We start from the raw sequence: 15,685 nt of genomic DNA, 5'->3' as shown, positions 1-15,685 counted from the left end.
TCCGTGAATATCCTCAAATCCAACCTGGCCACGTGACTCCCGAGGATTGGGTTGGAACAGTCTAGAAGACTTATTTTGCAGATAGCCAGTACATCTAAATACAAGAAAGAAATGTATGTTGTCCACCCATTTCAAAGTGCTGCCCGCTGTCGTCATGCAGAGGACCTGGGTTTATTTCCCCAAGTCAGCAGGGACTAGGGATGTCATGGATGCACCACTCAAAGTCCCAAGGGGAGGAGACTCTCCACCATCACTCAACAGCGACCAGACTAAGGGTCCATATTACTGCATGTCAGAAGGCCATGGACCATCGCTGCCATGGCTGGGCTAGCTGAGGTTGAAAGTGATATAAAATAGGAGAAACCCCCCCCCAGATAGATATAAATGAAGAATCATGGTGCTGGATCCTAGTCGCAGGTCAGACTGAACCAAAAGCTCAAAAGAGCACAATGAAGCTACCAGACCAGAAATAGAAACTTCTACAAAGAGACTGAAACACCAGACAGTATGGAGTTTCTATAGCCATCCATTTAGGTGTGCCTACTCCATTTTATTTTTTTTACCACGTGTACTAGCATTTCAAGTTATCAGCACCCATTTCAATATACTAAGGCATTTTGTTTCTGGCACTGAAGATATTTTTAAATGTGCCCATTTCCCTCATACTCTTTCTATACCCTTTCTCCATGAGCCAGAAACTAGATGGGGGTGGAGTAGATGAAACTCCGTTTATAGAAAAAATCATATGGGAAGAGTTAGGAAAACTGAAAGTGGACAAGGCCATGGGGCTGGATGAGGTACATCCCAGGATACAGAGGGAGCTCAGAGATGTGCTGGTGGGTACACCGAAGGACCTGTTCAATAGATCCCTGGTAATGGGAGTGGTGCAGTGAGATTGGAGAAGAGCGGTGGTGGTCCTGCTTCACAAGAGTGGTAGCAGACAGAAGGCTGGAAACTACAGGCCAGTTAGCCTCACCTCGATGGTGGGAAATTTAATGGAGACTCTGCTGAAGGAAAGGATAGTGAACTATCTACAATCTAGTGGGTTGCTGGACCTGAGGCAGCATGGATTCACCAGGGGAAGGTCTTGATAGACAAATTCAATTGATTTTTTTTTTGATTGGGTGACTAGAGATTTGGAAGAGCACTTGTGTGGTTTACTTGGATTTCAGCAATGCTTTTGATACAGTCCCGCATAGGAAGTTCGTGAATAAAATGAGAAGCTTGGGAGTGGGCACCAAGGTGGTGGAGTGGATTACAAACTGGTTGACTGACAGGAGACAGCGTGTGATGGTAAAAGAAACCTATTCTAAAGAGAGAACGGCGTTAAGTGGAGTGCCAGAGAGATCGGTATTGGGACTGGCTCTGATCAATATGGGTGTTGCATATAGGGAAAAATAACCCTTGCTGTAATTACACGATGTTAGGTTCCATATTAGGAGCTACCACCCAGGAAAAAGATCTAGGCATCATAGTGGATAATACTTTAAAATCGTCGGCTCAGTGTGCTGCAGAAGTCAAAAAACCAAACAGAATGTTAGGAATTATTAGGAAGGGAATGGTTAATAGAACAGAAAATGTCATAATGCCTCTGTATCGCTCCATGGTGAGACCGCACCTTGAATACTGTGTACAATTCTGGTTGCCACATCTCAAAAAAGATATAGTTGCGATGGAGAAGATACAGAGAAGGGCGACCAAAATGATAAAGGGGATGGAATGGCTCCCTTATGAGGAAAGGTTAAAGAGGCTAGGGCTGTTCAGCTTGGAGAAGAGATGGCTGAGGGGGGATATGATAGAGGTCTTTAAGATCATGAGGTCTTGAACGAGTAGATGTGACTCGGTTATTTACACTTTCGAATAATAAAAGGACTAGGGGGCATTCCATGAAGTTATGAGAAGGACCAGTAAACACTAGGAATTCTTTATTCTGCACAAACCATCATAAAAAGCCCGACTCAGGCCAAGTTTCACTCATTGAGCTGCTTCAGGGGCTTTTGATGTTGGTGGTTGCCTGCGTGCAGCAGTTCATATAGCTTCCTTAAAAGCAGCTTTCTTGAGTGTACACCCCAAGTATGATGTGTCGGCATGACAGCTTACCAACCGGAAATGTGCACGTTTCTGTTTATTTTGGTATAGGTTTGACAGTTGCTTGGTTTTGATTGGTATTACTATCCTTATGGTAAGGCATGGAGGTAACCTGCACAGAGCAGCAATTACTACCAATAGGAACTTGGTGGGCAAACTGGATGCACCATTTGGTCTTCTCTGCCAACAATACTATGTTACGGTCTGACAGAGGATGGGTGATAGATCCCTCCCAGTTTGTTCAATGCAATTTGTGGGCTGTCCAGTGGATGTAGCTAGAAGAGGATGACCTTGTTATTATGGTGTGGCCTCCACATTTTTACAAAATGAATTAAGTTGGAAACATAAGGTTGAAGTCAGAAATCTACGTCTATACCATTAATATTCAACCCAAAGCCTGGAATCCACATATGATTCTTCAGGACTCTTGGTACAGACTTTTTAGTTTGAAATAAAAATACCTACCATGCTCCTTCTGAAAAACAGTCTTTAGCATTGGGATTTTGTTGAAGTCAACACGGTTGTACTCTTCATCCTCTTCTATCACCACATCAGGCTTGCCTACAAATTGCAACATAGAGATTCAATGGTTGTGTTTATTTCAGACGTACAAACACCAGCTGTTAGCAGTTTAAATAAGGCTTGAATGGGTGTGAAGGAAGGCACTAGTCCTGTCTGTAGCAGGGGCAGCACTTTATGCAATCAGCCAGTGAAGGCATCAGCTACTGTTCATGAAGGGAAGTGAGTTTGTACAGATAAGGCTATGACTGAGAATTTAAATCCCACATTTCACTGTGATGACGAGATTGGTTTTTCCTGGAAAGAAGGTGGATGGGCAGAAAGATGGTCAAAAATATGGTTTATACAAAATGTTTTGCTTAGTGGAGGTGTAGGGTAAATGCCAGTGACCCTAAACAGGATGTGCATCATGAACTTGAGGCCTAGTGCTATGCACCCAGACTGAGAAGAAAAAAAAATATGTACAGGCCTAAAGCAATGCAGATATGGAGTTTGCAGCCATGTGATTTTGGCAACTTTATATGAGACTTTCTCACACAGAGGAGAAAAGACTGGGTTTGTTTCTTCATATCAGAGTTGTCATCGCCTCCCAAATGAGAGGAGAACCTTGGACCAGAACTGAGAACATGTCCTTGGTAAAACTTTATATCCATCTAGAATTTAAAATATAAAGTCCTATATTAAATTAAATTACACAGAGCTCAAGCAGCAAAACCCTGCCAAATTAAAATGAAGGGCTATACTGGGTATATTTTAAAGCCCCAACAGCTGTTCTCTGGCTCAGTGTCTCCTATGGCTACTCTAACCACGAGCTCCTAGAGGTCCATGTTAGAGGGTCTGACAGCTAACTGGGGTACAGGAACTGAACTCATTCCTCAATGCTAAGGTTCATCCTCCAAGATGAGGGGACAGAAGATTCCTGAGCCTGGTTTTTGCTGCTCCGCTTGGCTAAGGCTGCACAGGCAGCACTTACAGCCACCCAGGAGGGGGCATGGCGTGCCAGCTGTCACACGACAGCAACACCTAGTAGTCAGACTTCAGGTGTACACTTACAGGATTCCAGAAGAAGCTGCAGTCTCTGGCCCCTAGCTGATGATGGTTTTAAAAAATAAAATTATAAATAATATAGGTGGAAACCCTTAGGTAGTTGCAAACCCAGGTTCCTGGTATCACAGCTACAGTGGAAGCTGGTTCCTATTAAGCTGAAAGCCCAAAAGGATGAACAGAAAACTTCCAGGCCAAGAAAAATTGATATGGGGCAGATCGATGGTTGCTGTCTGGCGAAAACATAAAATACCCTAAGTTTCTCTGTGTCAAAGTGCTACACATATAGATTAGAATTATGTGACAGGAAATCATAAATGTCATACCTTTCTTGGAAATGGTGACAGGCACAGTTTCTTTTGCTAATATGCCAGATTTCCAAGCAGTCTTACTCTTGGTGTAAGATTTTATAGCATAATTATCTTGTTCCTCGCGTGAGATGTTGAACTTCTTGGCAGTATTCTCAGCACAGTTACCCTAAGTGAACAAAGACTGATCAGACAGCAGCTTCCCGACAAAGTTTAGATATCATAAGAAGCAAATACAAGTCTGGAAATGATCTGTTGGAGAGGAAAATTGGTTCTTACCTGCTAATTTTCGTTCCTGTAGTACCACGGATCAGCCCAGACTCCTGGGTTTTACCTCCCCTCCAGTAGGTGGAGACAGACCAATTTCTGTGGACTCTGTCGTATACCCCTAAGGTGCCACCTAGAGTCTGTCAGTACTCCACTGTACCCAAGCAGAACAATAAAAGAAAATTATTCCTTACCTGCTAATTTTTGTTCCTGTAATACCATGGATCAGTCCAGACTGTGGGTTATTCCCCCCTTCCAGCAGATGGAGTCAGAGCAAAAACTGAGAGGGCGGTCCCTCATAACTGGTGCACCCTCTGTAAACCTTCAGTATTAACAATATCCAAGCAATAAGGAAAAACACCTTGGATGGATCAATACAAATTGAATATCATGGATCAATACAAAATTGAATATCAACTATAAACAAGTCTAAGCAAAAAACTTGCAACCTGAACTCTTAATCAGTCCCAAACCGATCCTGAAATAATTACACAGTCAAGCTGAAAGATTATCCCAAAGAACCTCCAACAATCCATAGGGTGGGCATCTGGACTGATCCATGGTACTACAGGAATGAAAATTAGCAAGTAAGGAATAATTTTCTTTTTCTTGTACGTACCAGGATCAGTCCAGACCGTGGGATGTACCAAAGCTTCCCTAAGTAGGGTGGACCACTGATAGCCCAACTCGAATGACCTGAGCCCCAAAGGAGCCCACGATCGGTGGTTGAAGTTTCAAGCGATAGTGACGCGCCAATGTGTGTAACGACTTCCAGGTAGCCACTCTGCAAATCTCCTGCGGAGAAGCCGCTCGGCTTTCTGCCCAGGAGGCTGCTTGAGCTCGGAGAGAATGAGCCTTTATACCGTCTGGCAGTGGACGCCCAACACCAATGTACGCCATAGAAATTGCTTCCTTTAGCCAGTGGGCAATGGTGGTTTTAGAAGCCTTGTTTCCCTTCTTGGGACCACTCCAGAGGACAAGAGGTGATCCGATAAACGGAAGTCATTGGTAGCCTCCAGATATCAAAGGAGGCGCTTGACATCGAGGCGTCTAAGCTCTCTGGAATCCTCGACCTGGAAGGACGGCAGCTCCACCAATTGATTCAAATGAAAGGACGAGACCACCTTTGGTAGAAAAGATGTTACGATACACAAGGATACCCCTGAATCCGTGAAGCGTAGATAAGGCTCTCTTCATGACAAGGCTTGAAGCTCTGAAATTCTGTGAGTGGAACAGATAGACACCAGGAATACTGCCCTGAGAGTGAGGTCCTTGAGGGTAGCTCTCTTCAGAGGTTCAAACGGTGGACCGCTTAGAATTCGAAGGACCAAATTCAAGCTCCATGAAGGGCCTAAATTGCGTATCAGTGGCTTCACAAGCTTTACTCCTTTTAAGGACCGGACCTTGTCAGGGTGCGATGAAAGAGTAGTTCCATCCTGATGATGAAGGAGGGCACCAAGGGCTGCCACCTGTACTCTGAGGGAATTGTAGGTTAATCCCATCTCCAGACCTCGCTGCAAGAAAGATAAGATCTGGGGTATTATGGCATGACGTGGAGAAAATTGTGAGGACTGGCACCAAGACTCAAAAACTTTCAAGACCCAGACATAGGACATGGAGGTGGAAGACTTCCTAGCCTTGAGAAGAGTGGAAATAACAGCATCTGGGTACCCTCGTCTTCTCAGCCGGTGCCGCTCAAAAGCCAGGCCGCTAGACAGAAGCGATCTACCTGGTCGAAAAATACTGGGCCCTGTCTGAGAAGGTTCGGCAGATGTCCCAGTCGAAGCGGGCCATCCACCGCTAGGTTGACCAAGTCTGCAAACCACGGCCATCAAGACCATTCCGGAGCTACCAGGATCATGGGCCCCTGGTGACTCTCTATTCTTCGAAGCACCTTTCCCACTAGGGGCCAAGGCGGAAACACATAGAGCAGGAGGTCCCGTAGCCACGGGAGGACTAAGGCATCACCGCCCTCTGCGCCTTGTTCTTCTTCTGCGACTGAAGAAGCGCGGAGCCTTCGTATTCCTTTGAGTGGCTATCAGATCGAGATGGGGAGTCCCCCATCGCGTGAAGAGGAGTGACACTGCTTCCTGGGAAAGCTCTATCTCCCCGGGATCTAAGCGTTGGCGATGTAAGAAGTCTGCTTGAACATTGTCTACGCCTGCAATGTGAGATGCCGCCAGATGGGACAAATGGAGTTCCGCCCATGGCATTAGCTTGTTCATCTCCTGAGCAACCTGGAGACTCCTTGCCCTCCCTGACGGTTGATGTACGCCACTGTCATTGCGTTGTTGGAGAGGATTTGGACTGCTCGGCCTTGGACTAGAGGCAGAAAGCGCTTCAGCGCCATACGAACCGCTCTTGTCTCCAGACAGTTGATTGGAGACGCTGCCTGAACTGGCGTCCACTGCCCCTGCGTCGATTGGCGTCCACACACAGCCCCCCCAGCCGGCGAGGCTGGCATCTGTCGTAATGATCACACACTGCGGAACCTCTAGGTCCACCACTCTTAGCAAGTGATCCAGGTTGAGCCACCAGATCAGGCTGTCCTTGGCTAGAGATGATAGCGGCAGAAGAGTCTGAAATTCCCGAAACACCAACTTCCAACGGGACAGTAATGCTCTTTGCAAGGGACGCATGTGGTAAACGACCAAGGCACTACATCTATAGTGGAGGCCATGGAGCCCAGCACCTGGAGATAGTCCCAAGCAGTGGGAAGTCGGAGGTTCCGAAAGTGCTGAACACCTGAGAGAGGAGAGATTGGGCCCGATCCAAACAAAGAGAGACTGTGCCCACTTTGGTGTCGAAATGAGCTCCCAAAAAGTCGAGTGACTGCGCCGGAGTGAGGCTGCTCTTGGCAAAATTGATGATGCGGCCTAGCGATTAGAGGAGAAGTAATACTCTTTCCACTGAGTGCTGGCACAAATCCGTGGACTTTGCCCAGATGAGCCAGTCGTCCAAATAGGGATGGACCAGAATCGCTTCCCTCCATAGGGCCGCCGCCACCACTACCATAACTTTGGTGAAGGTGCGAAGAGCGGTCGCCAGGCCAAATGGCAGGGCCTGGAACTGGAAATGCTGTCCTAAACTCTTGAAGCGGAGGAAGCGCTGATGCTCCTACAGGATGGGGATATGAAGATAAGCCCTCATCAAGTCCAAGGACGCGAGGAAATCTCCCCGGTGTACCGCAGCAATCACTGAGTGCAGGATTTCCATCCTGAAGTGTGGTATCTTGAGAGTCCTGTTGACCATCTTGGGGACTATGAAGTAGACGGAATAATGGCCGAACCCTTGTTCCGGTACCGGCACCGGGAGAATGGCACCCAAATCCAGGAGCCGATCCAATGTTTGTCGCACTGTTTGATGAGACCGCACGGGGAGAAGACAAACCTGTCTCTGAGAGGTCGAACAAATTCTAAAGCGTAACCGTGAAGTAGAATATCCAAGACCCACCGGTCTGAGGTGATTTTGATCCACTCCTCATAGAAGAGGGAAAGATGTCCTCCTATCCTGGGAACCGAAGAGTGGGCCGGCAAGGTTTCATTGGGTAGATGTAGCAGAAGCTCCGTGCGTAGAGGAGTTCAGAGCCGGTCTCTGGCCTCGAAAGGAATGAGATCTGGACTGCGACCTTGAAGAGGGAGTCCTGTTAGGCACCAGTTTAGTCTGACGACAACACTGTTGGCCTCTGAACCGGGTCCGCGTAGTGATGATCTTCCGGCAATTTATACACCTTATTCTCTCCAAGCGATTTAATGATCTGGTCCAACTCGTCTGGGGCGGACCCATCAATGTCCCGGACAGCATCCCCAAGGAGAAGGTCTGCGACCCAGGGTCCGGAAGATTAGGAGCTAAAGACCCTAAGGAATTAACAGCTGTCCATCCTGACTGTCCCCTAGAGGGATCCAATACCCCTGATGGCCTGGGGACCTTTGCTGGTATAAGTCTCTCCTCCTGCCATTCAGCCTTCGCTTCTAAAAAAAAAAAAAAAAAAAAAAACGTTTGTGCATTAAAAGCACAAACTTAGAAGAAAAGGCCTGCTGTCTCTTTAAGCCCCCCTGGGGGAGGGGCCGCATCAGCAGGAGAGGCAGGCTCTAGGTCGGCTGGTTTGCACAGGGCTTAAATTAGGTGTAATAAAAGTACAAAATCAGTAGTAAAATGAGAATTTCCTTCCCCCGTCTGGCAAAGAAACAGGTTCGATATGTGCAGCAGGCTGGCTCGCCACATGTGGATACAAAATGGCAATCGAGGCATCGGGAGGGGGGGGTGAGGAGTTGCCACAGGAATGGCAAAGTCCTTCTGTGCCTGGCTGCTGCGAGCCGGAGAGAGAGAAAACTGCTCTCCGCTCCTTCCCCCATAAGCTGCCGGTCCTCATACAGGGTACTGATTAATTAAAAGTAAAAACCTTTCCTCTTTTTCCTTTTTCTTTTCCCCTCCAGACAGCCTAAAGTGACAGAGGAATTTTACTTCTCTGACAACAGACCAGAGGCATGAGACTTCTCAGAGATGTTAAAGTGACAGAGGGATTTTACTTCTCTGACGAGAGACCTGAGGTATGAAGCTTCTCAGGGGTCTCCACGGGGAAGGGACTGGACCACCCCTTCCCCTGCACCCAGCTCCTCACAGGATCAAGAAATTCAGCGCTGCTACCTGTCAGAAATGATCCGCTCTCCCGTTAAAGTTTTGTTTTTGTTTGTTTTTTTTCAGTCAGAGGAATGGCGCGTCTCTGCAAATGTTAGGCTGCCCTGAGGAAGAAACGGCATCTGAGGGCAGCAGGGGGTCGTGGGGGAGAGGTTGAACCATCAACATTCACCCATAAGGCAGCTGAAATACTGGCTGTAAGAAATAAGTAAACACTTACCCCAAAAACAACAGAATAACATAAGATGGAATGTACAAGACAGATCTGTCACTGAAAGCAAAGTTCTGCCTGCATGTCTCCAGAGAAGCTGAACACGGAGGCTTTTTTTTAAAAAACTTTATAACTATGATCCATCCAAGGAAAGAATTAGAGGAAAACAAAGAATAAAGAAATTCTGTAAACTATCCTCTAAATGAACTGGGGAACCGAAGGTGCAATTGCCATCTGCTGGAGTCAGAGAAATACTGAAGGTTTACAGAGGGCGCACCAGTTATGAGGGACCGCCCTCTCAGTTTTTGCTCTGACTCCATCTGCTGGAAGGGGGGGGGGGGGGGGGGGAACAATCCACGGTCTGGACTGATCCTGGTATGTACAGGGAATGAAGATTCACAACTGTCTCTTAACAATCTCCCCCCGAAGAGCAGAGGAAAAGAAGAACATAACCAAAACTCAAACTATGCCCAATAGTTCTGACCCCGAACAGGGGGGCAAATGTAACTTACAGCATGAAAGAATTAACCACCAGCCAAGCAGACTCTCCCTGGGTGGGACTCTGGGCTGATCGGTGGTACTATAGGAATGAAAATTAGCAGGTAAGAACCATTACTGGGACCCTTACTTTTCAATATATTTATAAATGATCTGGAAAGAAATACGATGCGTGAGATAATCAAATTTGCAGATGACACAAAATTGTTCAGAGTAGTTAAATCACAAGCAGATTGTGATAAATTGCAGGAAGACCTTGTGAGACTGGAAAATTGGGCATCCAAATGGCAGATGAAATTTAATGTGGATAAGTGCAAGGTGATGCATATAGGGAAAAATAACCTATGCTACAATTACACAATGTTAGGTTCCATATTAGGTGCTAGAAAGAGATCTAGGTGTCATAGTGAATAACACATTGAAATCGTCGGTTCAGTGTGTTGCGGCAGTCAAAAAAGCAAATAGAATGTTGGGAATTATTAGAAAGGGAATGGTGAATAAAACGGAAAATGTCATAATGCCTCTGTATCGCTCCATGGTGAGACCGCACCTTGAATACTGTGTACAATTCTGGTCGCCGCATCTCAAAAAAGATATAATTGCGATGGAGAAGGTACAGAGAAGGGCTACCAAAATGATAAGGGGAATGGAACAACTCCCCTATGAGGAAAGACTAAAGAGGTTAGGACTTCAGCTTGGAGAAGAGACGACTGAGGGGGGATATGATAGAGGTGTTTAAAATCATGAGAGGTCTAGAATGGGTAGATGTGAATCTGTTATTTACTCTTTCGGATAGTAGAAAGACTAGGGGGCACTCCATGAAGTTAGCATGGGGCACATTTAAAACTAATCGGAGAAAGTTCTTTTTTACTCAATGCACAATTAAACTCTGGAATTTGTTGCCAGAGGATGTGGTTAGTGCAGTTAGTATAGCTGTGTTTAAAAAAGGATTGGATAAGTTCTTGGAGGAGAAGTCCATTACCTGCTATTAAGTTCACTTAGAGAATAGCCACTGCCATTAGCAATGGTAATATGGAATAGACTTAGTTTTTGGGTACTTGCCAGGTTCTTATGGCCTGGATTGGCCACTGTTGGAAACAGGATGCTGGGCTTGATGGACCCTTGGTCTGACCCAGTATGGCATTTTCTTATGTTCTAATTTTCTTTTCCCTGTACGTACCCGGATCAGCCCAGACTCCTGGGATGTACCCAAGCTTCCCTAACCAGGGTGGGACTGCGAGAGTCCCGCTTGGAGGACACTAGCGCCAAATGAACTGGGATCTGGTGCCCGGACATCAAGTCTGTAATGTCTCGCGAAAGTATGTGTAGACTTCCAGGTAGCCGCCATACAAATCTCAAGGCACCACCTGTTGACATTAAGCCCACGAAGTTGACTGCGAGCTCGTAGAATGAGTCTTAAGCCCGACTGGAATCGGCCAGTCCTGTACAAGGTACGCTGATACAATAGCCTCCTTCAGCCAACGGGCAATAGTGACCTTGGAAGCTTACTGACCCCTTCTAGGTCCACTCCACAAGACGAAGAGATGGTCCGAAAGCCGAAAACTGTTCGTGACCTCCAGGTAACGCAATAACACATGCTTCACATCTAGCTTCCACAAATCCATGGCCTCCGGCATAGCGGAATCTAGACCCGCGAAGGAAGGGAGCTCCACTGACTGATTTAAATGAAAAGCAGAGACTACCTTCGGTGGAAAGGAGGGAACCGTGCACAATGAAACCCCCGCATCCGAAATTTTTAAGAAAGACTCTCTTCAAGAGAACGCCTGGAGCTCTAAAATGCGCCTCGCCGATACAATAGCGACTAGAAACACAATTTTTAAAGTGAGGTCCTTCAGGGTCACCCACTTCAAGGGCTCAAAGGGGGCCATGCAAAGGGCGCGGAGAACCGAGTTAAGCTTCCAGGAAGGGCAGGGATTGCGAACCGGAGGGCGCAAGTGCTTAACCCCTCTCAGGAACCTAGCCACATCTGGATGAGAAGCCAGTGCCACCCCCTGTACTTTACCTCGAAAGCAATCTAATGCCACTACCTGAACTCGCAGGGAATTAAAGGCTAGACCCTTGGACAATCCTGCCTGCAGAAATTCCAGAACCTCCGGGATTGATGCCTTGGAAGGACGAATGCTATGCTCCAAACACCAGGATTCAAGCACTCCCCAAACTAATCTGGAGGTAGAGGTTTTACGACAGTGCAAGAGTGTGGCGATAACCGCAGGTGAGTACCCCCTCGTACTCAACCTCTTCCTTTCAAAAGCCATGCCGCTAGACAGAAGCAATCGACCTCGCCAAAAGAGAGGGGTCCCTGCTGCAGAAGAGTAGGGGATGGAGGAAATCGTAGTGGACTGTTGATTGCTAGAGTTAGAAGATCCGCAAATCACGGACGTTGAGGCCATTCCGGAGCCACTAGGATTACTGTGCCCGGGTAAACCTCGATTCGGCGCAACACCTTCCCGACCAATGGCCACAGTGGAAAAACATACAACAGAATGTCCCTTGGCCAGGGCAGAACCAGGGCATCTACTCCCTCCGCTCCCGGTTCTCTTCGCCGACTGAACAAGGAGCCTTGGCATTGCGGTACGTCGCCATGAGGTCCATGGAGGGCCACCGCTTGCACAGAAGCCGAAAAGCCTTGTCCGAGAGTTCCCACTCCCCGGGATCCAACTGGTTTCGACTGAGGAAATTGGCCTGCACATTGTCCACCCCGGCTATGTGAGAGGCCGTAATTTTGTAAAGGTGCTGTTCCACCCAAGCGATCAACAGCCATGCCTCCGTTGCCACAGGTCGGCTCCTGGTTCCTCGACGATTGATGTAAGCTACCGCCATAGCACTGTCTGACAGTATCCTCACCGACCGCCCTTCCACTAAAGGTAGAAGGGCCTGAAACGCCAGCCGAACCGCCCTGGTCTCCAAACGATTGATGGACCAGGAAGATTCTGTCTTTGACCATTGTCCCTGTACCGCCGATCCCCGACACACTGCCCTCCATCCGGAGAGGCTAGCGTCGGTGGTGACTACGATCCACATGGGAATTTCCAAGTTCACCCCCGACGCAAGTGGTCTGGACACAGCCACCAACAGACTGGAACGTGCCCGTGCCAAGTCCGTCAGTGGTAAGCGAAGTTGAAACTGCTGGGAAAGTGAACTCCAGTGGGAGAGCAACGCAGACTGAAGAGGACACATATGAGCAAAGGCCCATGGGACCAACTCGAGAGTGGAAGCCATCGATCCCAGAACCTGCAAATAATCCCAGGCCCTGGGCCGAAGCATTGATCTGAACAAATCCACCTGGGTAACCAACTTGCAAAGCCTCTCTTCTGTAAGAAAAACCTTGCCCAAGACCGTTTCGAACCTGGCCCCCAGAAACTCCAAGGACTGGGAAAGAATCAGATGGCTCGTCGGGATTGACCACCCAACCTAAAGAAGTCAATCTCTGAAGAACCTGCTGGACCGCGTCCTTGCACAAGGCTTCCGACTTTGCATGAATCAGCCAATCGTCCAGGTAGGGATGAACCAGTACGCCCTCGCGCCGCAGGGCCGCTGCTACTACCCTGTACTTGAATTTGGCATCACCTTGGTGAAAACCCTGGGTGCTGTCGCTAGACTGAACGGGAGAGCACAAAACTGGAAGTGTTCGAGGATCGCGAACCTTAGGTATTTCTGGTGATCCGGACGGATGGGAATGTGCAGATAAGCCTCCATCAGGTCAAGTGATGCCAGAAACTCCCCCTTGTGTACAGATGCTATCACGGAGCGTAAAGATTCCATCCAAAAACGAGGCACCTTCAGCGTCCGATTGACCATCTTCAAACTGAGAATGGGGCGAAACATTCCTTCCTTTTTCGGTACAATGAAATAGATGGAGTAACGCTCGCGCCTGAGTTCTCCGGCAGGAACCGGAACTATGGCACAGATATCCTGTAAGTGCTGCAAGGTGTCTTGTACCACTTGCCTCTTTTGACGGTAGGTACATGGGGAGACTATGAAGCGGTCGTGGATTAGTCGTGCAAAATCTAAAGCATAGCCATGTTCGATTTTACTTAGGACCCATTGATCAGACATTACTATGGTCCACTCCTCCAGGAATAAGGACAGCCTGCCCCCAATCTTTGGAACAGAGGAGTGAACCAGCCGCACTTCATTGTGAGGGCTTGGGGCCCCCATGAGACTGAGGGGGCTCCTTCTCTGGAGGGCCGCCAGCCCCGAAAGGACTGGGTCCAAGTATTTTGACAGCTTAGTCCCTGACGAAACGAGGAACCAGTAGATCGGGAGGGGCGAAAACGTCAATTCCTCCGAAACCTCACTCCCTGAGGGAAAGAGCCTCTCGTCCTGGGCCTGTCCTCCAGTAGCTTGTGGACCTTGTTCTCCCCCAGTGACTTGATCATATCTTCCAACTGCTGCCCGAACATCAATCTGCCTTTGAAGGGCAGGAAACTCAAATGTGCCTTGAAGGATACGTCGCCGACCAGTTCCACAACCATAGGAGTCAACGCATGGAGACTGCTGAAACGATCGTCCTTCCAGAGGTCAGCAAAAGATCATACAGCGCGTCCATGCTGTAAGCCACCGCAGCCTCCAACCTCCCAGCCTGTTGTGACTGGGCCTCGGGAAGCTCCACAGATGCCAGGAAATCCTGGATCCAGCAGAGACTAGCCCGCTGTGCGAAGCTGTTGCAGACTGCAGCCCGGACCCCAAGAGCAGATACCTCAAAACTCTTCTTGAGATGTACCTCCAACTTGCGTCCTGCAAGTCCTTCAAGGCTGTGGCTCCCATCACCGGAATGGTCTACTTCTTCGTCACCGCTGAGACAGCAGCGTCCACCTTCAGCACCCTGAGAAGATCCAGTGTGTCCTCGGGGAGCGGGTACAACTTATCCATGGCCCTACTGATCTTCAATCCCAGATCAGGAGTGACCCACTCCTTAAATAAGAGGTCAGACACCGACAAGTGGAATTGGAAAAATCACTTAGGACCTCGAAGTCCCAGCATCACCAGATCCATAGTAGCCCCAAATCTGGAATCCTCCTGAGGGACTTCAATTCCCAGTTCGTCTAGGATGACCGGGATAAGGGGACCCAATTCATCTTTCCGAAATAGGCGAACCACTTTGGGGTCATCCCCCTCCACCGGAGGGGAGCCCATGTGCTTAGTCGGATGAGCCTGGGTATCTGGATCCCCCTCCGGACCCTGATCAGGAGCCTGCCGTGGAGACTCTCCCTGATCTGAAAGATCCGAAGATGTGCTGTCCCTAGGACAGACCATGGATCGAAGCAGATGCTTCTCCTTGGACGCCCTACAGGACTTCGGTGCCTGAACCCGCTTTCGGGCCGAAGAGGAACCTCCCCCTGGCCCTGCCGACGCAGGTACCTGGCGAGCCACCCTATGCCCCTGCAGCTTACCCGTCTTGCGAGCCTTGAAAGCTTTGTGATTAAAAGCACAAAATCTGAGGTGAACGACGAAGAAGAGCCATCGAAGTCGTCCCCCCGCATCTCCTCCACAGCCCCAGCCAAACCGCCCCCCCCCCCCCCCGGTGCACTAGGCCGCGGAGACAACGGGGGAGGCAGAAGCCCTTCCCCCACAGCAGCTTTTTCCTGTCCTCTCATGGTCCTTAAAATGGCCTCCGTTCCCGCGCTGAGCAGGAACAGGTTCGGAGTCTGCCAAGTCAAATTCAAGACGCCAGCCCTCCTCCACGATCGGGAATCCCTGCCCCTCAATTTCGCTGGAGCAGCAACCCCCAAGGAACCCTCTCCCCCTGACAAGCACGCCGTGCAAATGCCAGCCTGGGAGAGCCGTGCACGTTCGCTGCCGCACACAGCACAGGCTGCACCACGTGGCACGAGCAGCGGTCTAAATTTAGCCCGGTCGGAGAGAGGAGTCGCAAAAACACAAAGGCCTACCCGATCAGGAGCTGTCCGTGGTCTAAAGCCGATCGCATACTAACACCTGCAGAGAGCAAGCAAGGCCGGCAGAGCAGGAGAATTTAAAGGCACAGTAACTTTATTTTTTTATTTTTTTAAACTGTGCAGGAACTAACTGAAGGTGGGAGCCCGAGACCCCAGGATCACCTTCAGTGGGCAGTTACAGGGTCCTCAACCCT

General features: G+C 48.8%; 1 protein-coding gene across 1 annotated transcript in view; it reads right to left on the bottom strand.

The window, feature by feature from the left end:
* Positions 1-15,685, bottom strand: part of ACAT1 (acetyl-CoA acetyltransferase 1) — a 75,773-nt gene that overhangs the window by 40,402 nt on the left and 19,686 nt on the right. Inside the window, exons 7-8 of the mRNA XM_029602464.1 lie at positions 3,978-4,128; positions 2,554-2,649 (exon numbers count right to left, since the gene is read on the bottom strand). Coding sequence (XP_029458324.1) covers positions 2,554-2,649; positions 3,978-4,128 — 247 coding nt within the window. The remainder of the gene's footprint in view (positions 1-2,553; positions 2,650-3,977; positions 4,129-15,685) is intronic.

Source organism: Rhinatrema bivittatum, chromosome 5, assembly GCF_901001135.1.
Source record: "Rhinatrema bivittatum chromosome 5, aRhiBiv1.1, whole genome shotgun sequence".
NCBI classification, from domain to species: Eukaryota; Metazoa; Chordata; class Amphibia; order Gymnophiona; family Rhinatrematidae; genus Rhinatrema; species Rhinatrema bivittatum.
Note: the sequence above shows the minus strand (reverse complement) of the source record. Positions and strands in the feature narration are given on the sequence as shown.